Genomic DNA, 26,871 nt, shown 5'->3' on the forward strand with positions numbered 1-26,871 from the left:
CTGATGAAATGGAAGTATTTTATTGCTCTGCAGTGTATTTCTATGTTCTCCCTGCCATTGCCATGTGTATTGCCACTTTAATGCGTACCTACCATTATTCTTACCATGCAGCTGTCCCACTGTGTGTTAATCACGGGGCTTTTTTTGTGGGGAAAGGAATGGAATAGGGGAGAAGTATTTTGGTCACGCAGACTAATGCAGAAAAGGATCTGCCCTGATACTCTGACGTCTCCTAGAGCTTCTTACAGTTGGAACAGTGACAGCAGGCAGCATTGGAGTCCGCCTCCCAAATGTTGTGTTTAACCACAAATCAGGCTTTAACATTCAAGTAACAGGCAAATGCTGAAAAGCCTTGTAAGAAATTAAAGGAACAGGCAGGACTTTAAAAGGGAGAAAAAAAAAGTTGCAAATCAGGAAAATTAATCAGCAATTCCAGAACAATTATGATTTTCAGAGTATCAGGCTTTTGTCAGTAAAAGAGACCTCCCATGAGGTTGCTTAAGCAGTTAATCTGTGTGTAACTTCTTAGTCTAAGGGATCACTCAGAGAAATTATGCATATCTGAGCATTCAAAAATACATTTGTGCAAGTATAAAGACTAGGTCAAGTAGCAGTGGCATTAGAAGCTGCAGGCTCAGGCTCAGACATTAATGCAGATGTTCCGAAGGTGAGTGTGTAACACCATGCATATATACTGATGTATGTGTTTTCTCTCAGTGTTGCCACTGGTTTCCAAATACTGAAGAGTGGGCTTCTGCAAGCCCACTGTTTGACTATCACAAACCATAGATTCTTTGCCTGCTGTGTCTGTAACAAGCTGTGGCCTTCTTCCAAATAGAAGTTAGGAACAAGATTTGGAGACTCTTTATTTTCTTTTAAATTTACTGGTATCAAAAGAAAGCAGACTTCAGACTGCAATTCAGAGAAGACAATTTCAGTTGCTTCATGCTTTCCTCCTGCTCTTGTTCTGCACATCCTTTCCTTGCCTGCTAACCATGAAAAGAAGCCAACTTTTAAACACTGTTTTTTGGTCATGCTTCTCAGTTTCTTATTTCCTTAATAAAGAGAATCTGAACAATTTCCTCTAGTTTTGATGCTTTTCAGAGCAAAACGGACCAGTGGCATTTCTCAGTACTATCCTATGCTAGTATGCCTCTGCCATGGTTTGCTCTTGGCCTCCAAGCTACGGACAGAAATCCCTCTGATTTGTTCAGTTGTAGGTTGTGAATGAGGGTGTACCTAGAGATGTGCTCTCCAGACAGAGGAGGTTGCCATCCTGCTGCTACCAGGTAGTACTACAAACCTCTGTTGGAAGTCAGTGACTTTCAGGTTTGTTGGTGAAACTGTTTTAGTGAGTGTTCATGCTCTCTGCTAAACTGGACAACAGTGAGATGCTTTAACAGAGACCTGTTAAATTGTCTCCTCAGCTGTCTTGGACTGAAATGGTTTGAAGGTGCTATGGCCGGCCCTAGAGCTAGGTTAGTAGGCATGTTTGTCAGATGGTGTGGTTTGACTAAATCAAACCCTTCCATAAACAGTGAGGAGGCTTCAAGGCAGTGTAGCTATGTGGACCCAACACTGATGAAAGGTTCGTCTCCTCTTGATGTGGAGGTTTTCCTTCTCTTCCAGGCGTGGTCCAGTGCATTTGATTGATAATTGTTGGGGAGGGTGCCTCTGAGCCTGGACTCTGTTTCAGAGTTGCTCAGTTCAGAAGGCACATGTGGGAGTCTGCGAGCCAACCTTTTGCTCAAAGCAAGGCCAATTCTGGGACTAGACCAGGCTGCTTGGGGCTTTTCTCCAGGCAGGTCTTGAAAACCTCCAAGGATGGAGCTTGCACAGCCTCTCTGGAAAACATGATCCCACTTCGCTCTTCACCTGGAGCATCTTCATGATAAAGATCTCTCTATATCCCAACAGAACTGCCAGTAATTCACTTTATGACCACTGTAACACAGTATGCCTAGACTTGGCATGGACACCACTAAAATGGGTGCTTGATAGAGACTGTAGATGGAGACAAACTATGCCTTGAAAATTAAAGTTTTTTCATTGTGAGGAATGCAACACTGGCAAACAAGTAAGTAGATACAGAATTGTATGGGATGTGTCATGGCAGTGAATGAGGAAAATATAAATAGGAAAAATAGAAAACCAGCATATTTTTTATAAAACTGTGTTCATATTCAATTAAATAACTTGATGTGAGTTTTTAAAAGGGAAAAAGACCTCAAAAATAATGCAAAAGAAGAAAAAAGGGAAGGCACTAAGACATAGAGTGCCATATTTCCTTGAGTCTCCGTGAGACCTTTGGAGGATTGCAAGTCCAGATGTGCTAGCCCTGTGTGCCAACTATGGTGTTTATAACTTTGAGTCATCCTGTGAAAATTAGTGGTGGTAGCCCTCAGGGCAGATCCTGGAGCCAAGATCTCTGTTGACATTGGAGGGCTTTGGGTCAGGCTGTGAGTGAAGAGTGTCAGGTCAGGGCCTCCCGGGAGAGAGGTAATAACTGAATAGTGTGATTCCTGTGTCGTGCTCTGGTCTGGGGAAGTTGAAACCAGGTCAGGGCTTCTTTTCATTGAAGTGACATTGTGGGGAATTTTTTTACCATCTGGCTGTAAAGATTTGAAAAGAAGAGAGGAAATAAATTTGAGCTTGTTTTCTAAAAATGAGAACATGTGCAGTCGACCAGCATCTTTTATTTTTATGCAGCACATCTAAAATAGATACAGGTCTGCCTACTTTCTTAACATGCATCCGGCAGAAAGCAACAGCAGCAGTTTACGCTTCTGTACTGTTTCTTTCCATGAGGATCTCAGAATGCTTTGTGGGGAGAAGGAGGAAACTGCACCTTTAGCTTGGATCTGCCCAGTGGTCTGATCTCCAGTGTGGCCAGCAGTGGGAAGGCAGCATGAGGGCTTGCAGCAGGAGCTTTCTGAGCTGGTCTCATTCCCAAAGCCCGCTTTGGGAATGCTTTTGTGTCTGCAGCTGTGCAAGAGCATCCTTGATTTTGTAGGGGGTTCAGAGAAGCAGAGTGTGTGCATCTGCCTCTGTGACTCTCTGTTCTCCTGCCTGTCTTGTCAACTGGATTGATCCCTTCCCTGACTTGCCCACTCCTGCTGCTTGACAGTGAGCTGTTGAGAAAGTGTCTCAGCTTTGGTCACCCCTGCATTGTGAGGGCGGTGGTGGCAGTGACACGTGGAGATGGTGTTGATGCTCCTTTGGTCATCTTCAATTAAAAAAGCTCAGTGTGAGAGGGAGGGAGCAAGAACACTTGTGGTAGCCTGCTTGCACTGGTGAAAGGTGAGAGCTGGGTGCACAAGGAAGCGCTGCTCAGAAGAATTACTGGAAGGGGGATTTCTGTTTTGCTGTCAGAGGTAGCAGTCGTTTGTTGTCCATGTTGAAGCTTCATGCTTGATTTGTTAAGTCTGGAAAGGGGCAGTTGCTCAGAGTTACTTCCTTTGGATCTGCTGGGAGTGGAGGGAATTCTTCTCTACCCCTTGCTGCCTCAAACACACGAGAAACCTGTGGGAACTCACCTGCGTGTGCTTGCGGTCAGCATTTCTCCACCCAACAGGCAAACGAGTGCTGGAGGGAAGGAGTAGCATTGACCCTTCTGGCAATGCCCTTTCGACTTGAGTCAGGTTTTCACCCAGGGTGAGCTGGCCTTGCCCAGATCTGGTGTTAGTGACCGGGGACCAGAGCATCAGTTGTAATCCTGCCTCTGCTCAGGGTCTGTGGTCATGAGCAAACCACTTGCTCTCTGTTTGGCTGTGCAGGAGATGGGGATAATACTTGCCTCATAGGGCTCTTGTGAAAGTTAATTTGCCAATTATTTATAAAGCACATTGGAGTACTGCTTTACTGCTACACAGTGTTATCATAACATCTAATTTGTAATTTCTTATAATGCTTAATTCCCTTTCTGCTATAAATGCTGGCCTAACATAGGGACAACTCTGCCTGTGGTAGTCATCTCAGTGACTCAGAAGGAATAAGCGAGCTGGATTTGGTTTCTAAATGATCTCTTTTCCCCCCCTCTTCCTATGCCATCTTACCTGTAAAAACAATGTTCACTTTGGTGACCTGCTGTCTGGCTGGTGTCCATTGATGAGTTGCATCACCTGGATGGAAATGCCTGCCCTATTGGCAACCTACTTGCTTTTTCTGGGCTTTCCCCAGCCTCACAGCTCTGGGATCTTTCCTGCTGGGCTGGGGCAGGTGAGGGATAGCAGAAGGAAAAGGAGGAGCTGCCACAGGAAGATCTCTGCTCTCCCTTTCAATGGTATTGGGATAAAGAGTTGGGATAATGGGATGCAGAATTTTCTCTATTCTCCTCTAAGGCTTTTTTTTCCCCCATTCTTCCCCTTCTCCTTCCTCCTGTGTGTTTGTATCCCATATTGTGCTGCTGTATTTCATGTTGTGTGCAGCATCTTGTCTTTTCTTTGGCCAGAGCTGTTACAAGATTGCGTACAGCAATGTGTTGTTTTTCCTTCTCAAAATAAATAATACTCAGAGAGCTTTGCTGTACGTCACACATTGCAGGTTTTAATTGGCTTTGAGCAGCTTTGGGCTCTTTGGAAGGTGTGAAAATCCTATATTTTCAATACTTGAATGCTGTGAATCCAAAAGCTTGTGATACCTATTTTTAGTGTTGAAAGATTTTGACAACTAATGTAAGCCTACGATATCCATCATTTGACAGCATCATCACCAGCGTACAGCTTGTCATTCTCATTTTGAGTGGATTTTTCCAGTGAAATTAAAACTATTGGCAGAGATGGGGTGGAAGTGTGTCAGAAGGCAGCATGAAAATGACAGCCGCTACCGCCTAGTTTCTTTCAAAGAAACGAGAGGAGGTGTTTGGAGTAGAGATCTTGAATAAAATGTTCCTCCTCGAGCCTTCTCATAGGAAAAAGGAAACAATCCTTGTTTTGTTAAACTCTGGCTTTATCATTGTGCCACATGACAGTTGTGGGAAGGACCAAACAGGCTCATGGCCACTTCAGTGACATTTGTGTAATGCGGGTTGTTGTAGTGGTACCCATTTCCCTGGCCAGGACAAGCTGGTTTGGAGCCACTGTGCGCAGCCAAAGTCATGTATCCTATAAAACCATCTTGGTGCTGGGGAGGTGTAGAAGCTTCTGGAGACTCTGGGGTACGCATGTGTGTATGTGCTTGAGTGAGTGTCTAGAAATGTGGGTATTTTCTTGGGGCTAGATGACTAGAAGCAGGCCTTTTCTATGGATATTAATCCTGTATACACAGAGGTGTGTATTTTGCCTGCATGCACCTGGATGGTCCCAGTAGAGAGAGAAGGAGCCCTGCCTTTGCCTGTGAACTTACATGTGCTGAGGGTCTGTGAGCAAAGAGTGCTTCAAAGTGAGTGCGAGAACTGCCAGCCACGAACAGTGCAATGAAATGCCTACCTTACATTTTAACTTGTACTTGCTCCAGAGGTGGTTCATGCCTCTTGCCATTTGCCTTGGTTTCGCAGGCAAGTGTGCTGGCTCGTTGCCAGTATCCACTCCCTGTAGCTCATTAGAAACCTTGCAGTGTAACAACGGAGATCAGTTTTCCCATGAGTTGATATATCTGCTGACCTCTCCAAAGGTGAAAAAAAAAAAACCCAGCCCTGTAGTTCATTACCTTACTTTTGTAGAGGCTGAAAAGGACTATTTGTGGCTGAACAATACTTGCCTTTCACAGCTCCCTTCCTAATTCCAGATAGAAACATGAGGCTGAGAAAAATCTTTCTGATAACAGAGACTATGGATATGTTCAGTCAAGTATAAATTTTCATGGTGTTAACATTCTTTAATTGTCAGGGATTGGTTTGCAGGTTTTTATTGAGCAAAGTGAAGGCAGGCAGCATTAAACATCCAATTTGAGAGGGTAGAAGTTACTCTGGTGGTGGTGTGATGGTTTTTAACCAGTGTCCTCTTGTGAGCTTCCACCTCAGAGATCCAGTTTGAGAGCTGAGTCTTAAAAAAAAAAAAGCTAACCAAACAGCAGGCTAAGTTGACTTTTCTCCGCAATTTACCGTTAAATATAAGACAGCCTGAGCCAAATTGTGTCCCCGCCTACACAGAGACAGCCCTTTACTTTAGCAGTATTCTTGTCACAGTGCCTTCTGCTAGATGCTCCCAAGGAAGAGGGGATTACCAGGGTGAAAGCCAGTGCATGGCTTGGCGACATCATCCACAGTGATGTGCAAGAGCTGGCTTGAACTTTGAAGCCCAGGTCTCATTTGTAGGGCTGCAGTTTACAATGTTATGTGAAAAACGAGTGTATTGTCACAGTAACGTGTTCTGGGGTGTCTACCTGTACTGCCAGATTGGTATGTGGTTATGAGATGTTTGGAATAGCACCGAAACTGGTATTGGACATCAGCACCTTGGTGTTCCCCTAATGTTGTTCCTGACAGATGATAAGTGCTCTAGGTCATGTCCTGAAACATGCTTGACCAAAACAGGCAATAATCATGGTGGTTGAGACCATTAGAAACTACTGTGACTCTGAGGACTTGAAGAAAGACCTGAGTGGCTCCAGTTGTCTGCAGGATGGAGATGGGAAGCTTCTCCAAGGTGATCTGTTTGCCCAGGTCGAAGATAAGACAGATACAATCATGAATTTTTGAAGCACCTTGGCTTTGTAAAGTAAGCTGTAGTTAAAGAGATACGGTCTGCATTGCCCTGTGCAAGCGTGGCAGATGCTCTTCCTATCTTACCTTGCTGCTCTGCTTGGCATGAGTCAGTGTACTGAAGTGACTCCCATTTTTCTGCTCAAAGTGACAACCCATCGATAAAATGACGTTAACTGATGTGTCTTAATTAGCAGGTGTGCCAGGGTGTGAGAAGGCCTGGATGTTAATTAGGGTTGATAAATACACCTTTGTGCAGGATACAAACTTGGCTTGTGTCTGATGGGAGTCCCTCTTCCCTCTTCACCACTGAGAAACCGCTGTCCTGCAATGGACTATGCTGTACTGGGGGAGCTTTTCTCTGTGGTGAAGGTCGCCATGTCTCAGCTCAGGATGTCTCACCTGTGGACTCCCTGGAGGGTTGATGGGATTCGTCCTGCTGACACTGGAAGAAAAAGGAGCTTTCCCCAGTGCTATCATCCTTACTCAGCTGAGAAGGGGAGGGTAAATGCATGCTCTCATCGAGCTGCAGAGTTTAGCTGATGGCTGCTTCTTAAAGCTCCTGGAGGCGACGGTCCCTCCAGTCAGCTCAGTGGCTGGTCTGGCTGTCTCCAGCCTGTTTTGGGCAGAATATGCTAGGCTGTCTTAAAACAGGTTTCAGTAAGTCTTTGCTAATCGCTTAGTGCAGGAGAGCATTAAGATTTATGTAAGTTGTCTCACACGCCTTCAGAGGAAGCCCACATCAAAAGGCGTGTACCCAAATGCGTCAGCCAAGCTGGGGTGATGGGGCCAGGGCCTGGAAATGCCTGTTCTCCTGCAGCGGGCAGGTGTGAGCTGACGAGCCCTGGCACTGCACAGGAGGCTACTGTCAGACGGCAACTCTGCGCCTTCCCCAAGTGGCCGGGGCCACCTGCTCTCCGCATCCTGGAGCTGGTCAGCTTGCTTGCCCCAGCTAGGCTTCCCTGAAGGTCCATTGTCTTGTTTCTCGGCAAACCTTTGGAGGGGAGCAGGTTGGACAGTATGTGACTGGCCCGTGCTTCTCTCTCCAGCCCCTCCTGAGGATTGCAGCCAAAACCAGATCAACCAAATCAAGTGCTGTATCTAAGCTGCCTCTCGTCCCCAGGATCTCAGTGACATGATAGCACCTGCAGTTCTTTTGTGCATCTCTCTCCGTACATCAGTCCTGCTATTTATTACTTGTTGTTTCTTATTCTGGTGCTAACAGTTGTGACAGGAAGAGGAAATCACTGCTTTTCTTTTACCCATCTGCACTGATTTAAAATCCACCTGTGGTCAGGCTGACTTGGGACTTGCTGACTTAGGACTTGATTGTCTGAAGCTTTCTGAAAGCTCCCACTTGTACTCTTACAGTGAGTAGGGCACACATAGTTCATTTTTTTCCTGGGAGTTCTGGCCTTGACAAAGATTTGCTGTGGGTAGCAGCGAACCACCACTGCTGTGACAGTTTGTGACAAATTGACCGTCCGCTGGCGGCAAAAGGGTGTGCCTCCTTCAGTCCTCTTCAGCTGAAAAACACTTCAGACAATCACTTGCAATCTGTCATAGCAGGCTTCTATGTTCCTCTTTTAGGACTGGAGGAGCATAATTGCTTTGTATCTAGGGGAGCTTGTATGTGTGCAGGCCTGTGCATATGTACACATCGGTTTTCACATAATGGTGGAGCCGTTTTGATGGGAGCAATTAAGGGCGTTGGAGCTCTGAACACAGCTTTGCTTGTCGGGCTCTTCCAGTGGGCTGAAGCGGGTGAGTGCTGGCCGTGCCCGAGTGAACCCAAAGGCAGGTAGCAGCAGCCCCCGTCGCCTTCTGAGTCACCCGTAGCTTGCCAAACCTGCTTGCCTGCTCGGGGTTTGCTAGTTACTGGCACTGAAAACTTCTGGAGGAGGCAGTCTACTCGCCTGGGCTTTATCCCATTTGTTTATCCTGCCTGGCCTGCAAAGAAGAGCTGCTGGCTTTGCTCATTCTGTGTTTAAATCAACTGTAAGGCTAAGGATTGATGGTTTTCAGTGCTTTCTGGTCCAAATGGTACGTCTGATCCCATCCCTCTGATCCCATCCCTCCTTCAGCCTTTTTTCTGCTATTGAGGTGGAGGACTCAGGTGCTTATCAGGAGTGTGGTCACAGGGGGACCTCGTGCTTTCTAAGCGTGGGTGGATATATCGGAAGCATCTGAAGCTGAAAGTACTCAGATATAAAGTTAAACTAAACCTGCCGTTTGAAGTGGGCCAAAATTAACTGCTGTACCAGGAAACTCGGCTTGCATGCCTGTTTCTGATAATGGAAGTGTGTAAGAATGAGTGTGCTGCATCAAATCACTTCTACAACTACCTTGTTCCTGGCTGTCCCAAAATAGAATAATCTCTTCCCATCCTCTCCTCTAGCAGTTGTAGCACCCAGCTGTGTGGAGCCCCACAGCCTCGCTACAGCTATTTAATCATTGCAGTTGCACAACAGTGTATAACTCTGTGGGAGAACTGGGCTCTGGCACATACCTTTGGTCATTTCATTTTTTTCTTTTCCTAATGGTTTTATCCTTTTTCCAGTTGGTGGTTGTTGATGGGTTGCAGAGGGTATAACTGTAGTGATAGGGTTATTGCTTAATGTTCTCTATTTTTGAAGTTTCACACAGAGTTGTAAATGTTAATTAATTTGATTTTTGTTTGTAAAAAATATTTGCTCTGTGGTCTACTTCATTCTGAGAGTAGTTTGATGCCTGTTTTTCTTCTCCTGTGTAAATGGTGCAGAGTAAAGGTGGGGAGGTTGGCAGATAAACACAGATGGTTTAGGTTTTGTACTGATATTTCTTCTTTATAGCAACCATTAACCAACCCTGGTCTTGAGGACGATGCTGCTCAAATCCAAATCCAGAGACAATTACATGGAAGTAGCGAAATAAGTAAAACCAGATCCACGACTAAGTTCTATATCCCTGTAGTTTCTGATCCTGCAAACACTTTTGCACCTGGGGACAGGTTAGTGGGAGGCAATTGCCTGTGTGTTTTGAATGCATGTCCTCTACAGAAGCACCATCCAGATACCTAACCAGGGAGAAATCCTCAGGGATGTAAAGGAATTGAGGGCAGTGGCAGAGGGCACAGAATGGGTCAAAAGTTTTTTGTTTTCTGCCTTGCTGGTGTGTTGCTCTCAGAAAATGCAATGAAATGCCAAGGACGATGTAGTTGAGCAGCGTGAGGAAGGGGGCCACGTGGCTGGTTCACGCGCAGCTGATGTGCAAGTCACCTCTGTGGGTTGACTGGGTGTTTTAGTTCTTGGCTTCTCTCGCAGTGCGCCAGGCTGGTGAGTTAAAGTCACCCCGAAGGAGTGTCCTTAGAAATTCAGATTTCAAGAGCCAGCGGGGCTGAGTGGCAGCTCGTCTGAAGCCTGCGACGGGAGGAATTAATCAGGAGAGGGAGGGAGGAAAGACGGGAGGGAGGGATGGCAAAAACCCAAACCTTCAAACACACCCAATTGACCCATCTCATCTTAGCATGAAACTCAACGAGTTACACCCACTCCGAAGCAGAAGGGGAATGAAACGCTGGTGCTTCCTCATTTCTGTAACAGACAGCCGGGGCTTGGGAAATACAGCAGGCAAAGATGTTTGTGCTGTTGATGATGAGCGGTAAGCTACTTTGCGGGTGGCATTAACTTTTGTTTCCATTGCATGTGCCGGGCTGGGGGAGTGAGAGCAGCTGAAGCTCAGCTGGAGCTGGGAGAACATGTTTGTGGGGTGTAGCGTTCTCGTGTTGTCTAGGACACTGTGTGTCCAGGAAGCCTCAGGAGGCTTTCCTGTCCTAACTTCTGTCTTTCCTCAGCATGGATGGAGATGTTGCTTTCTCTGAGTTGTGTTTAATCATGTCATCAGGTGTTCGCTTTTCCAAGTATTGTTCTATTCGCAGGTAGCAGAAGCGCACTGGGTTCATTGCACACACTGAGAGCTCAGTGATTAAATGGGAACTGGGAACTTAGTAGCTAAATTCCCTGAGAGAGAAAATGTAGTATCATGTTACTTATTAAAGATGCTTCCCTTCTCCAGCTGTCTGGCTCTATTTTCAGTAATTACAGGTTGCCATGCTCTTTAATTGTTGAAAATGAGCCCTGTGAAAGGTTTCAACTTGAATTCGGCTCTGTTAGGTGTTTCTACAAGGTGGGGAAAGCTGAAAGGGCAGTGCTGCCACACCTCTCAGTAGGGGTGGGAAGGCCAGCTTTGGTGGGGTCTTGTGCTTGCCGAAGATCTGATAACACTGCAGGAGCAGGGGGAAGCTTTTCTGTATCGGGTTGCTCATTTTCCTCCTAGTTACTAGTGTGATCGCTTACCAAGTTATTTTATATACCGGTTACTATCTTTAAATCTAAATTGCCTAATTCTTGGGTTGGTGACAGGAAATGTGAGTACAGAGCCCCGGCCCTGCAATTACTGTGACTAAGCGTCAGGGCTGATAACCAATCGGGCAGCGATGTCTCCGGTCTGCCTGCCGTCGAGGGGCCAGCTCGCCATCCTCTCCCCGCTTACCACCCTGACCCACTGTCTTCAGAGCTGCTATAGAAACGTTGGATGTGGCTTCTGCTCCCTGAGAGGCACAGGCCTGCCGTCTGATGGGCAGGGTTCAGACCTGATTCAGAGCTGCACTGCAACCCATCAGCCATGAGTAATCTTCCTGTGCAGAGGCAAAGTATAATGTGCACCTTTTTTTTGGGGGAATGAAGTCACGCTGTAGCTGTTGGAAATGTTAGTGCTTTAATTGTTTCGTTTAATATACCAGAGACCTATTGTCAAGGTGGCTATTAATTCCTTTGATGGCATTTTCATCTTGCGGGAGTGATTTAAGTTTTCACATGTGATTAGCGCAGTGGAATGAAGGAAGCAGGTTTTGTGGGTGTTGGTGGGTTGTCTTTGTTTTTCCCTTCCCCCCCCAATCCTTTCAGAGTTAAAAGTGCTCTGTGCATTAACAAAAAATGTGTGGAAAATTGCTGCGTTAATCATGGCAAATAGAGCTAAGGAGTCATGTGCCAAAGTGTGGCATGCCTGGTTACGCTTCCTAGGGGAACTTGCTCTTTAAAGGATGCATGCTTGTTTTTAAGAAGGTTCCGACTTGTTTTGAGGCAGAAATGCTTTATTTTTTTCCAGAATGCCTGTTGGAAAAAATCTGCCAAACCACAAATTTGCATCATTTAGGCATTTACTTGAGCTTTATGCTTTTGCTCTGGGAAAACTGGTGGTAGAATTCCTATTGGTGGTGGCAGCGGCGAGGAGAAGCGGTGATTTTGCCCCATCACAGCAGCAGGAGGAAGCCTATTAGACCTGGGTTTTGGAGCAGATTCGTTTATCTTTAAAGTTACACATTATGTCCTGAGTTGTAGGTAATGCCTGTTTGAAAATGAACTCTGAAGAAAACACAGGTAGTTCAGAATCAGTGAATGCCTGGGCATCTTCCTGCCAGAAGCTGGGGCAGGAGCATGAGTGGGACAGAAATGGGAGCTCCTCTCCTGGGGCAACAGATTGGCCCAGGTCTAAAGCGTGGCATCACTGTGCGTGTTGAGGCCTTATGGAGTATGGCAACAGTTAGCCCTTTATTACTCCCCCTTCACTTTGGCTCTGATTAGTTAGCCAGTGCTGGTCTTTTGCCATGCTGTGAGGATTAATAGTGAAAAAAAAAAAAACAGAAGAGTCTTTCGTATGGGGGAAAAAGAGGTCACTAGACTAAAATACTAGTTCCTGAACAATTTATTAAAAAAAGAAAAATCCAATGCAAAATATTGATAATGTCAAATCATTAAAGAATTCATCAAGAAAGAAAATAACTCTCTACTGATACGTCTTTCTCAGTATTATTTTGTTAAACTAGTGGCAGTGTGGTGCATTTCTATCAGTTTTACGGCCCAGTAATCCATTGCTGGATGAGGGGAATATATTATTTATAGATTAGAGTGTTTTAACATCCTAGCTTTGGGTTGTTTAAGGAGGTCAGAATAGAGAGCAGTGGATGTGGATTAACCCAGCTGTGCTGCAAACATTGCAGAAGCAGAGGCAAAAAAGGGAAGTTACCATATAGATATTTATGTTTTTATTGTGTCTCACAAGGCATAGGTCACAGAAGATTTTGGGTTTTCTAGAACCAGAATGTGCTTTTATTGCTTGAGACATCTCAAATTTCAATGAATTGTAACAAACACAAACTTCCTTTTCCTCTGGTTCAGCAGGCTTGCTCTCTGCTACTTGTTGGCTTTCTCCGTGGGATGGTGTCAAGTGATTCAAGGAAGGTTGGATGTTTGTGATAAAAAACAAACCCCTCTTCCTTCTGGGGGGGAAACTGCTGTTTTGTTCCTGTGCGTGATGCCTCTCTCCATACTCAGCTCCATGCACAGGTCCTGGAAATACAGCCTCATCCATCAGCTGGTGCTGCAGCTGGTGTGAGAGGCTCGTGGGCAAACAGGTAGTTAGTTGATTCACTGCAGAGTGCTTTTAATGTAATTGCTTTTTGAGACTTCCAATTAGGTTTTCAATAAGAGTTAGAATGCGATGTTGAAAAGCCCTCGTAAAGCAAAGCAAATAAGCGATCCCAGCAGCGGTCAGTGGTGATTAGGCAGTGGGTGCATCTGGGTGCGTGTGGGCTGGAGAGTCCCGGGCTGCTGTCCTGAAAAGGGCTCTGTGTCCAGCCCTCACCTTGGCTCAAACACACAAGGCTCAGTGGTGTCACTGCTGCCAGCACCCACAGCAGCTCCTGCCATCCCTCTCTGCCTTTGGTGGCCTTCCCAGCAGTGAGGTCTGGGGTGGCAGGTTAGAGGTTAGCTCATGGGAGACCAGGAGTAGTTTTAACTCTTGCATTTTGTAGAATTGTCCAGAGTTGGTATAGATTATCGGGTAATTAAGAGCTCAAACTCACAGTAATGTTAATGGAGTTTAACAAATTGCCAAGCATTAGCTGGGCTGCAGGAACTGTGCGCACACTGGAAGGAGGAGCATAGCAGATGTACCCTGGTGCAACGAAGAGTGATGTAAGATCAATTGCATTACCTTCCATTGCCACAGGTGTACCTGAGTTACAGCTAATGAGCAGTACCTCTGTAGGAGCCTTGGGCCTGGCTGCAAATCACCTTGCATACATAGACGCTGCTGTAATGGCACGAGTGTTTGCAAGTGGGGACGTTTCATGAAAAGTTTGGGTCTGTCAAAAAGTGAAGCATATCGGTTACTTATGGACATAGGAATGTGTCTTGGTAGGTGTGCTTTTCTTTAGACATAAGGGGATAGAGGTAGTGCTGGTGGGCAGCCATAGTGGTGGGACGGATGTGTTTTGTTTCTGAAAAGGTAGAAACATTTTGCTCATGTGAAAGTTGATCTGCATTTCTATTTCTATTTCCCCTTACAAACATTTTGGAACTGGTGAGCTCAGTTTCATATGACTAGTGCAAGAAAATGGTTCACTTGTTGAGGGGATTTTATATTGGATAATAAGCACTTGAGCAGCATTGTCTTTATGAAACAGTTTTGTGGAGTTTTTTTTCCTCTGTATTAGTACTTGCAGTGCTAATGTTGTCACCCAGATGCATTGTAGCTTATGGGGTTGGCCATAGGGTGCTGCACAGCTGCTGGAAGGACGGGCAGGGTTGGTGGCCAGGGCAGCTCCCTGGCATATATGAGTGGTTCTGCTACACTGGCTTCTTGCTTCAGGGAGCTAAAGCTTCCTGTGTGCATGGGGAAATGTCTCTTTCAGGTAGTATTGGAGCTATCTGGGTGGTTGTCCTAGGTGCTGAGGGTTACCTCCTGGAAGAAAAAGGTCTCTGAAGACAGCAAGCAAGTCATAGCTGCAGATGAATGAGTCAGGGAATTTTCCAAACCTTGTTTGTAGCACATTGTTGGAAGCCAGAAAGCGGTGCTTGGAAGCCTATAAAATAGCAGAGGTGGGAGGGAAAAAACAAAGAGTGTAGATTTTACATTAATACCTGCCTGCACTGTTTTTGGAGGATGTGCAGAACACCTTGTGTTAGTCTGTCCTTCAATACACTATGTTGCTATGTGGCTGCTGATAACGCCCTAGCAGGAATTGGGCTTTTAAGTGAGAGGAGGCTTCACTGCTTGTATTAGAGCACTCTGAAAACCCTATGTCCTGACTTTCCCAGGTGAGCAACAACCCTCTGTTGTCCTGCAGCAGAGTCTCTCCTAATAAGTTGGAGGAAAAACAAATAAGCCTTCTTCTGTCTGCTTCCCAGATGAAAATTGTTTTGTTATTCATTTGCATTAACCTGGGTGGGGAGGCATATTCAGAGTGTGCTCCAGGCCCTTAGACATTGAAACGGAGACAAAGACTCCTCATTGCGCAAAGCCACCTCCGGGAAGGGAGGTGGGAAGCTGCAGGGTGTAGCCACCTCCCTGCAGCCTGGCAGGAGAGGGGACCAGGTCAGGACGAGGGATTTTGATCAAGGCCTGGGATGTGCAGGAGAAGGAGTATTAAGTGGTTACTACAAAACAAAATTCAGTTCAACAGAACTGCTTGATAGGCATATTTCTTGGCATTAACCGATACACCTAGCTGGATTTTAACAGTGTGCGTGGCATTAAATTAAATATTGCCAAAACACCCAAATCCAGTAATGTTGAAGGACAGGTATTATAAACTTCCCAATGTGAAATTAGTGAACGTGAGTGATCAATCAGAGGTTTAAAAAAATGCATCTGAATGACTGCTGCTCACTAGCTCTGTGCCTGCAGCAAGTGTCTGAGAAGATGATTTTTGGGTTATCCCAGCCATGGGAACATTGCTTCTTGACGCCAAAGTCTCATCTGCAAAGGAATCTCACACGTCCTCGCCCATGCCTGGGTTTTGCATGAACGCTGGCAAAACCTGGAAGACCCAAAACAGAGGTTGTCCACTGCTCCTTGGCTGCAGGGAGGCTGCTCTCCTCCCTTTGCAAGTTGCTTCCCATCTTGCCTGTTGAGGGGGGGAGGCCAACTTGTGGGGCAACCTGACATTGCTGCAGCCTGAGGGTTGTTGGAGGAAACCTGCAGACCAAGTGCCATGGAACTTGAGGCATTAACTACTCCCAGATTTCCTGGGAGGTGTGGAGGGGTATGTGTTATTAAGTGATTGCTGCAGGTTTATGCAGTGAATTAAAGTGGTTACTGAAACCTTTGCCAAGCATATGATGACTTTCACTGTAAGTGATGTGTAATACCTGCCAAAGGTTGTTTTGGTTAAAAATGATGTGCTTTTTTTTTTTAACAGCAACAAAGGAGCCTTCCCCCCCTTTGTACAATTGCAACCAAAAAAAAAAAAGCCTTTTTATATCTTTTTTCTGTTATGTGGGTGGAAAGTTGTGTTTTTTCTTGACTTTTATGGCATCTCAAAGTAAGTTAGCAAGGCAGTACTCCAAGACGTGTGAGCATAGGCAGTAGTAGGCACCAGAAATGCACATATCCTTGGTGTAAGCCTTGAGGCAGAATACAAAAATCAGTTCAGTTAGAAGTTGCAGATGAAATGACAAAAAAGCCAGTGGGAGTCCGTTTCCTTGCTGCTTTTTAAAAGCAAATTAATCTTAATGCTTTAGTAACATCTGGCTGATTTCTTGGTAATCTGTTTCTGGGAAGCACTTTTTTGTGTGTGTGCTTTGTTGTGGAATGATAAATCACTGTAATTTACCAGCTTGTTTTTAAAAAATTTTGGAAAGGCATACTATTTGATATGTTCCTTCAAGCTGTCATTCCTGCAGGCATATGAATGAATGCATGACATTTCAGTTTGTGTTTACTGTTTAAAACAGGTCTTTATGCTTGACGTGGTTACCTGAACATACCTTCAGGTTTGGAATTTGTGGGGTTTTTTAAAAAGGAAATTAGAAGAAATGGGAGACTTTTGAGAAGGAAGTAGATGGACTCAGTTGTTTTGGGCCACCTGGACTTGGTAAACCTGAATAAATATCCAGGGCTTCATAAAGACTTTGGACTCATTGGCATGGTCCTTATAAGCTCGTTCTCCCTTGCTGGGGAAGAAAGTCTGGCAGCACAAGCTGTCCCTCTGGTGTGTCGTCTCTGCAGCAGGCGGTTGAGGCCAGAGGAGAGCAAAGTTGTACATCCACATAGGTAGTCCAACAGCTGGAGTCTGTATTTTGAAGAGCTGTGAATTAAGTAATGTGGGGAACAAGCAGAATACAGCTGTCTGGGTACATGAGAAAACTGTGGCAGTACCTACCACAGTCAGCCTTTGATTCATGCTTCTGGGCAAAGAAAGAGAAAGAAATCAAGGCTTTTTCGAGACTACGGCCTTGAGAGTAAAAATGTCTTCAGGGCTGGGGTTGCTGGAGCTGTGTCTTTTGGAGAAGGAGGAAGGATTATTTGGAAATAGAGGCTTTGTGAGGAAGGTCTATTGGAGCCTATTTCAGGCTCATGAGTCTTCACAGCTAATGAAGAAACCTCATATTTCCAAGGGCTTCACAATTATCCTCATTGGGATCTCCTTTTCCAGGGAAAGGTGTTAAATAAGGAGGCAAGGAGAAGCTGGCAGTGAACAGACTGTGGGGAAAGGCAAGGATTTGGAACTGGATGGGGCTGGAGGTGAAAGAATTACAAGTAAGGGTTGTTCTCTCTGAATCAGGTATATTGGACATTGCTTAGAGGCTGCCATTTGTTGGTTAGTTCTAACTAACTAACAAAAAAGGGCTGAGCTACTTTATGCCTGCCCATAGCCTGGTCTTGATTGTCAAATGGTATGTGCTGATTTCTCCTAAGTATTAGGTACTGTATGAAAGGGGAGCTGAGATTGCCCCATTGCATGAGGCATGGTATCATTTCCTCCATGAGCACCAAATGAACGGCAACAAAATAACTGACAAGCCTGAGTCTACCATGATCTAGAAAACACTTAAAGCTTAAAGGATCACATATCCTTGTGTGATCGTAAAGCAGCTGGGAGCTCCAGTTTCAGTCCACCCTGGAGCTTTCAGATGCAACTGTAGTATAAATACAGCAGGGTCTGTGGCCACTTCTCAGGAGGTGATTGAGGTAGATGTCTCAGAGGAAAAATGTTTCAAGAGAATGTGCCCCTTGTGTGTATAAAACACAGATATAACAACTTGCAAAATGTATAGGAATTATGTCAGCTGAGTATGCTATTTTTGATAATTCAGCAATGTAGACCATCAGAGAGATGTGTCTTGTGAAAGCAAACAGTGAAGCACTCTAACAAATGTTTGTTTGATGCCAAGTATAAATGTGCAAGGGAAAAAAGGTTGAAGTCTTTGAAGGTTAATTAAAGGAACCCAATAAAACCATAGTTCCCAGACAGTGAGTGGTCAGGCAGGCAAAACTGCAAATAAATCTGTTAAGAGAAAAAGAACATCCTATATACTAAAATGTGTAGAGCTATAGAGATGGCAGGATAATAAAAGGCACAAGCTAGAACATAAGAAATTCCAAAGAAATATAAGGAAAACCTTCACTGTGAGGGTGAGGGAGCACTGGAACAGGCTGCCCAGATGGGTTTCTGGGTCTCCTTCTCTGGAGACATTCAAAACCCACTTGGACAAGTTCCTTTGTGACCTACTCTAGGTGGTCCTGCTCCAGCAGAGGGTTTGGACTAGATCTTTCAAGGTCCCTTCCAGCCCTCAAGATTCTGTGATTCTGTGTTGCTGTGGAGTAGCAAAGAGCTGTGAAGTTGCTATCCAGGGATGGTATCTTATTCCTTGGAGATGGCTTTTCCTCTGGAAGTGCCAGTGGAGGTTGTTGTTAGCTCAAGGGTTGGGAGGTCACTGTTCATTTGTAGTGTTTTTTGGGGAGGCAGAGCTTTGTGCTCATGAGATAAGCACAAAACAGTAACCTGAGTTACTGAGTAACTGAGTGAGGTTATGCAATATGCATCAGGTTCCTGATGTACATTCAGGGCTTTGCTGGATTCCTTTCTCACACCAAAAGCTTTACTTTTAACTTGGTTTTGGTGTTGATTTTCTGAAGAGGTGAAAGGAGGCTGCATCTAGTCAGGAGTATAGTCTGGTGTTTAGAAGAGGAGATGGGTTCCTGCCACTGATGAGTGTCCCACGGTTAAGCATGGTTGCGTGGTGCCTTTGTAAAGGAAATTGGCTTCTCACACACAGATTTTGTGAATTAAGGAACATTTTCAAAGTTTTCCTGATATTTATTGAATACAGTTTACACATTTTCAGTGCATTTTACTTGAAGTTGTTTCAGCCTGAAGCTGTTGTCTACAAGAGAAACAAGAAGTCTGAGGAATTGCCTTTGGAGCTAGTTTTGGGTTCAGCTGACCTCATTTCCAAGGCATAGACCTGCCTGCTAGCTTCTGTAAATACAAGCATCCTTGCACTGGGATGGGGTCCTAATCTGAGCTCCTGGGTTTCCTGGGGTCTGGGTGGGGGGCTGAATCCTGTTTGCCATCAAAACCTGCTCCAACTTTGCCATGCTTGTCACAAGCTTGTGGGTTGATCATCCTATTTTTGAAATTATTCCTATCCCGTGTTGCCTGAGATGACTGAATAACCCCCATCTGACTGGGATTTTCCTCCACACAGCGGGTTTAGGAGAAGCACAGCTGGCCATCGTTTGCTTGACTGTAATTTAGACAAGATTACAGGCAAGCTGCAGATAAGACAGGGTTTTTTTATGAGCAATCTTGAACCTGCTCATCAGAGTGTACATCTTCCTTTAAACTTACTGAGACTAACCATCTGCAGAGAGCTATTTCTGTACAGGAATCTCTTTAAAGTTTAATGCATTTTTTTCTCATTGAACCCCAAAATGAGTCACTTAAGAGAGTGGCATCATAAGTTCAAAACATTTACCCACCTGTTGCTTCCACTGACTTTTCTGTAACGTGTTTTAGTCCTAGGTTATTCAGAGAGAGAAGTAAAACAAATCCAACAGAGGACAGGTTTTGGCAGCCCATAATACTGATGAGAAGGAATTAAGGAATAAAGCATTTTCAGCAGGTATTTAAAAGTAAAACTTTTATCAAAGTCTCTTAAGAAAATGTGTGTTTGAATATGGGAAGATAAAAGCTTTTAGACAGTTTTCTTCCTCCCAAAACTACTGATTCATTCGCTAAATGGCAATAAAATTTCTTGCCTCCCTGCAATCTGCAGAAAAGTGTTAGTCACGTCTTAATGTTACTCAGAATTTGGTACAGCAACTTCATGTCTTTCTGGCAGCGCTTGTTTTTTGCTCACCAGAGGGTACCAAAACTTGTTGCTGTGAGATGTTTACTGAAATTTTCAGGAGGTCTCAGAAATTAATACATTTGTGTGTCTTCGCTCACCCACTTCCTCAGCTCCCTGCTCAAAGGACTTTCAAAGGCTTTGGGGGGTTGGCTCAGTTGAACTGGCAGGTACTCAAGGCTAGGCCCAGCTCACCACTGTCTCTGATGCTCAAGGTGCTCCTGGAGCTCAGGGAGTCTCCTAGCTGGAGCTCCTGAGAGGTAGGGGTTTGGGATGTTGTCAAATGAAAAGAATTTTTATATTGATACTGCTGGACCATGTTTCACATTTAAATTCTCTACTAGTAAAACTAGTGAGTGGATTATCTTCTTCTGACCTCTCTTTTTAAACCTAATAGATGAATGTTGGAGGCCAGAAGTTCATATTCTACCATGCCTGACCTACAATTTATTGCAATATTATTTCAGAGTAACTGAGTGAATCCTATAAGTCTGTATATCAGACTAATTCTGATCATCTCTTAGGAGGTGCATGTGATTCCTTTCACTTCATTTTAGAGAGGCCTTTACGTGAAACAAAGTGATAAAATTATGCAGTCTTAAGCAGAGTCCCATTTAATTTGTCACCACCATGTCATCTTCTTGAGCACCTCAGCTGTATCAATGGTTTTATTCTGACTTGTCAGAAAGCCTGGGTGTTGCAGGCCCAAATTTTTGGCTTGCAATCAAACAAAATCCTCTAAAATTTAAAAACTTACAAAAGAAGGGGCCTTGGCTCTAAACACGTGCCCTTCTTTGGAAAACATCCCCCATGCATCTGGTCTGACCGTTCTCTTAAAATCCTGTTGACTATGTGAAAACAAGCTGCATTGCTAAGTGTAAAGAAAACAAAAGGAACATGAATGTGCCTGATATAAGTACTGCAGGTTATTTCATCAGGCTGATAACAGAAAATAAGTCTACCCAGTGGAAGAGTGTTGTTTAGTGTTGTCGAATGCACTCAGTAGTACAGAATGTGATCTGAAATGCTACCTTTTAGCATTAGCTGTTTCACTGTAAATCGTGGATTTGAGGACTCAGGCTTTCTGATTGTTTCTGGCTGAATGTGATTATCTCAATAGCTACACTTGAAAGCTGTTATTTTATTTTCATTATGACATTGTAATAGTGCTCAAAGGATTAAACATAAATGTATGTGAAGAGCTTGATCTCTACAAGCATGAGGCATACAAATCATGTGCCTGGGCTGGGTTATGATGATTTTATATAGAAATTGAGTGTGGTTTTTTTTAAAATAAGTGACAATTTATGCTTCCAGTTTCTCACAGGCTGGTGCAGGTAGACGTTTTTTGGGGCTATCATCACTGGACTGTGCTGTTGGAGCTGGGCAGCTGACTCCTGAAGTCATGAGGATGCTCAGAGGGTGAAGCCAGTGCTGCGTCCCTCTGGAAATGCCTGGAGGTCCATAGACTCCCTAGATGAGAGTTTTCTTGCTTACATTGAGGCTTCTTTGCCTCCTTCAGCACAGTTACTTTTGGTGGTGCCAAGAACACCAGTGGAGTTGATTGTCTTGTGCACAGGGGATACAGCTGCAGTAGCAGAGGTCACCTGTACATTGATATCACTGTATCCGTCTCTCTACAAAATCACAGTAGAACTCAGTTTTTCTGGATTTTGTTGCCAAAAAGGTTGTATGGGGACCAGAGTTTAGATTTCTTCATCTCTCTAAAACTCCCAGTAGCTGAGAAGAGTTTGGAGTGTGAACGAGAGTAGTCACAGGGCCATAGGACACAGGGCATTGGTCGTGCCTGGAGCACTCAGCCTGGAAAGTGCATGAGAAAAGGTAGCTGAGGGTGTTGTCTTCTGTAACAGCAAATTAACTTGGGCACTGAGTCAGGGACTGCCCGCAGCTGTCCGTACTGTTCCTCTACTTCAGGTTACCGTCCCTGCAGCAGCAATGGTGGTGAAATACTGCGTCAGGTTCAGGGCAGTGCACTCGGGTACACCCATGGGGGTGGTTTGAGTTGCCGCACCCTAACCAGCCCTCCTGTTGATATTTATGGTCCCTCACGAATATGTGAAGAGATTAAGGCAGTGCAGTGAAATCACAAAATGTAAGAGTGAGGAGAAAAGAGAAAATACCATGTTAGCTAAACGTTATACTAAAACAACTTTATTTTCATAGTAGTTTGAACTTCAGGTGAAGTGATAAAGTTCTTTTAGATGTTCTTGATGGAGCTAATGCTACAGTGTCTCTTATTGCAGCAAAGTGATCCATAAAGGTGCACCAGGTTTTTCTTCCAAGTCCCGTAGGTTATCCTTTTAATTAAAAATGCAGTAAATTTAAGTGCTTTTTTAGTAAGAGACTGTTGAAAATATTAAAAATACAATGCTCTGTCAGTCCACCACAAGACTATCCTCATTTAAAATCAACAAATCTTTCCATAACAATTATTAGTTTTCAATTATTTCTGCCATTTTCCCAGATTAAAAATGGAATTATTGCTACTGGAAATCTAACTCTATTTACTGACTTGGCATGTAGAATTACTTCCTGGCTTCCTTCTGAAGGGCACTGTAATCTCCTTGGAAAAAGCTGGATGGCTGTTGCATCAATATTTCTATGAAGAAATATTTAAATGATTAAATTTAAATGATTAAATGGATTTAGGAAATATTGGTAAAATGTTGAGATTTTACTTAAAGCTGCTCTAATTAACAACATATTAATGCATTTAAGCCCGATGACAAAGCATCAAGTTAGTTTGTGTGACATCGATCTCAACTTCATGGTCAGTCTAGTCCAGGATGTCGTGTTTGATATCATGTCAGCTAGATTAAAATTTATGGTTAGCTGTCATGGAACTGAATGTGCTTTATTGTGATTTCTCTATATGCAAATACAAATTCATTCCAGTGTGCATAGCCTGTACTTCCATGCAGTGGCTTTCAATATCTTTTGGTCAATACCTCCCTAAAAACTGTTCCAGCACAGGCATGAGTCCCTTAGAAGTCAGTGAGCAGCGTGCTGTGTGCTGTAGCAGCTGTGGCTGTGCTTTCCCTCATCCCCTGGATTACCATTAACTGCTGCAGAGACCAAAGCTCAAAACTCACCAAACAGTCTGCTCTGGCATTTGAATGTGTGGGCTTAAGATATCACCTCTGCCCCATGGGTTAGTTGGGCTTTAGTGTTTAAGTTGTCACTTGCATACCTTCAAGTAGTGCAAGGACGGTCATTGTGAATTATATCCTTTCTGTAGCTAGGAATTTATCAACCTGTTGCACTTGGTGCAGCAAAGGAATCAACAAAATTAACAGCATTTTTGGTTTTCGGTTTTATGCTAAGAACTCTGTTCACTGTTGCTGAGGTTTGCTATTTAATGCTTGCCTTAAATACAGGCTAAGCTAGAAAATAAGTACAGTGGAACTTGTTCACACCACGTGGCATTCTTCTGAATATTTTCCTCAGACTTCATTAATGAATTAATTGGGCAAAATCACCAACAGCAGAGAAGAAATTGTGGATAGCGTATTAAGCAATGTAGACTGGAAGAAAACGTATAAGTAGCTTTCTCATACAATTCATAATTAAATTTAGTCCGAAGCCATTGTCTGACAGGTTAAACTGAGAGCTGTCCTCACGTCTCCATTAATCTTCATGTGAAAGTTCCCTAGAAGAAATGCTAGCCTAGGGATGGCTTCATTGCTGATAGGCATACTAGCAATCCTTGCTTTGCATTGATCCCTGCTTCAAGCTGCTCACTTGAGTAATGGTCTAATTCTGCCTGGAATTCTGCATAATTTTTTAATCCTGTTTCTTTTAATAAAGTTACTTGTCAGAGTGATATCTGAAATAATGACCTCAGTGTAGCACTGCAGGACAATACTTGACTTAGTCACGTGAGTGTTCGAATAAAAACATCCTTCGATTCCGATGGAAGCCACCTGCCATTACAGCAGTGCTCTGAGCTTTGCTCAGGTCTCACATTATAGCATTTAAATATCTTCCTCATGAGTGGACATCAGATTTCTGTGGGAGAAAAGAAGATGTATTCTGGAAATCTTGCATAAACAAATGACACTTGGTAAAATGGGATGCTGATGTGTTTTCTCTGCTAGTTAAAAAAGTTCCAGTAAAAAGGTCCCTTGATGATACAAAAATATCCCAGAATATTTTTCATCAGAAGAAGAAAATAGGAGCCAAAGCTGCCCTGTACCTTTTCCCTTTGAAGCCTATCTTACATATGTTATAATTTTCTTCATTTTTCATGATGTATTCACATCACAGAGAAATGTCAGGATAGGTTTCCTAAAAACAAAGGAATGAATGAGTAAAGTTTTTTTTCCTCTCTTATTGGCCCTTTTTCCCCCTTAAACCTGTTAGATTGGGCTTTAAAAAACAAAAGTCAAATCCCAAACGATGCAGTAAAACCAAAAGCGCCAGAGCAGGTGTTGCCCACTTGTTAAGGCAAGTTTAAGACTTGTTTCCTTTTCAAAATGCGGTTGGAAGGCAGGCTTTAAGCAGGAAGATCAAAATGGAACTATTGAGCATAAACGTACAAAGTTGGCCCCGTGCCCTAGAGTTGCATATTCACATGCAGCATTGTAAGAGCAGCAGATTATTAACCTTGCTGAGCTCCTGTGAGCACGTATAAATCCCCGTACAAAACCTTCCTAGAGTTTTCCCTGCCTTTTTGCTTGTTAGGAAGATTAACTGCAATCCCTTTCCTTTCCCATCTCATTCTGATATTCCAGCTCTCGTTAGCTGCCTCAAGGTCTAGGTTTTTCTCAATGCTTTGTGCCTCAAATTAAGCACCAGCTTTTATGAATGGTTTTGAGAGATTGCAATTGTATTATTCGGCAGAGAGTTGGCATAGCTTTCTGCCTACCCACAACTTAACTATTCTTCTGAAGACATTTCCTTACCAATGTATGCACCTCAGCGTTACAGTATTGGTTAGAGCCATCCAGGTAAGTGGGTTTTTTTGGTGTTTCAGTATATGATGAAAAATGGTCACAGCTTGTTATGTGCGTGCTTCCTCTGAGCACTGCAAGAGTTGTTTGACTGAAAGCCTTAACCCAACAGCCTGGGATGCACTTGGATGCACATTTGGCTGGAGCTTCCTGCATCTCCTATGTAAACACACATTTATTTCTATTTCAGTTTCACTTCCATGTTCAGATTTCACTGAGGCATTTATCCTCATCAGTATGGGAACTGTCAGCAAAGGCCTCTCCCTAATTTGCCAGTGAGGCTGGGGGAGGTTGTTTCCCTTGAAAAGTTCAAGGTGCTTATTGTTTAAAATGTTTCACAAGTTGCATTGTGCTGAGAAAAGCACATGGTGGGGCAGACTCTGCAAGCTGGAGCGGAAAGGCACCCTGCAAAAGTGATTATACATACCTTTTCACGGTTTGGGTTTAGGTTTGTGTTTTGGTTTTGTTTCATTTTTTTTCCTGGGAGGCAAAGGATAAGTTCAGGCATGTTAAAACCTGTGTGAAGAGTGATAATCGAGTGCCTCCCTGCTTTCCCACAGCAGGGCGTAGATAAGACACGCCAAACCTCGTGTCTGGCTGCTTTTGTTTGCAGCCCTCTCCTGTGGCAGCTGCTGCGTGGCTTCTGTTTTGAGATGAGAGCGATGACGTGGTCAAGGGGCAGTTTGCCTCTTTTTGTCCTCCCGTGGTACACAATCACCACTGGTATCTGTGAGCAGGTTGATGCCCATCCCTGTCCTCATCCCCATCCTGGAGGTCTGTGCCCTCCTCTCACCATGGTACTTGCTGCTGACCCCTAAATTGCTAGGCCAATGGTGCACAGGGCTCTTTCCCTGCCCCATCACCCTATCCCATGGAATGAGATCTCCTCCAAAAGCCACCTTTCCGCCCCATTCCTCTGTCCAGTGAAATCACTATCCAGTGAAAAATTTATTTTTCAGGATAAAGCAGAGCTCAAAGCACATGGAGGATGGTAGAAACTGGTCTCAAGCTATGTTCCAGCCATCACTGTAGTAGTTAATTTATTTCATTTCAAAATCATTGCAGACGCAGCTGGTGGTACAGTGGGATTTTGGTTGATGCTTGGAGGAGTGTCACTCGTTTTTAACAATATTACTCTTCAAATGTTTTTTTTTTTTTTATTTTATTTTTAAAAGAGCTTTACTGCCTCTGTGCATAATTATTAATTTAATCATTAAACCTAAAGTGAATGGTGGAAGTTGGTGAATCTGTCTGAAACACAGTGAACAAAGGAAACCTGTCAGATTTCTGTACCCTTTATAAATAATAAGCAGAACAGACCCAGAGGAATCCCACAAAAATATCAGTTGTTTAACTCACTGTTTGATGCACTATCAAAGATTACAGAAGTACTGGTAGCTAATTCATGTACAGTCATAGAATGATTTGGGTTGGAAGGGACCTTAAAGATCATTTATTTCCAACCTTCATTGCCATGGGCATGGGCACCTTCCACTAGAACAAGTTTCTCAAAGCCCCATCCACCCTGGCCTGGAACACCGCCAGGGATGGGGCATCTATGACGTCTTTGGACAACTGTCTCACCACCCTGACAGTGAGGAGCTTCTTCCTTACATCTCGTCTAAATCTACCCTCTTTCAGTCTAAAGCCATTACCCTTTGTCCTATCACTACATGTACTTGTAGAAGGTCCCTCTCCAGTCTTCTTGTTAGCTCCTTTAGGTACTGGAAGGCTGCTCTAAGGTCTCTCTGAAGCCTTCTCTTCTCCAGGCTAAACAACCCCAAGTCTCACAACCTATCTTCATAAGAGAGATGCTCCAGCTCCCTAATGGTCTTTTGACCCTCTGGACTCACTTTAACAAGCCCTTCTTATGTACAGGGCTCACCTTACAGTTGTGACTAGAAGGATATTATAGGGGAAGCTACAGCCTGCGAGATGGACTGAAAGGAGGGATGATTTTTGTCCAGCCTGTGCTGTCTTCATTTGACTGTCAAAAGTTTAAAGTGATAAACAGTTTTTGCAGAGGAACAAGAGCGTTTGGTTGCTTTTTGGGTACTCTGTCTGAACGTAACTGCTGTTGGAC

At 44.0% G+C, this 26,871-nt stretch overlaps 1 protein-coding gene across 13 annotated transcripts in view; it reads left to right on the forward strand.

Annotated features, from left to right (window-relative positions):
- TIAM1 (TIAM Rac1 associated GEF 1) overlaps positions 1-26,871 on the forward strand; it is a 201,480-nt gene that overhangs the window by 72,985 nt on the left and 101,624 nt on the right. Inside the window, exon 1 of one of the 13 annotated variants that reach the window (XM_062002028.1) lies at positions 10,260-10,279. The exons of the other annotated variants lie outside the window; for them this stretch is intronic. Within the exon in view, the coding sequence (XP_061858012.1) occupies positions 10,270-10,279 (10 nt within the window). The 5' untranslated portion in view covers positions 10,260-10,269. Of the gene's footprint in view, positions 1-10,259; positions 10,280-26,871 lie in introns of those variants that run through there. 13 annotated transcript variants of the gene reach the window in all.

This window comes from Colius striatus, chromosome 1, assembly GCF_028858725.1.
Source record: "Colius striatus isolate bColStr4 chromosome 1, bColStr4.1.hap1, whole genome shotgun sequence".
NCBI lineage: Eukaryota > Metazoa > Chordata > Aves > Coliiformes > Coliidae > Colius > Colius striatus.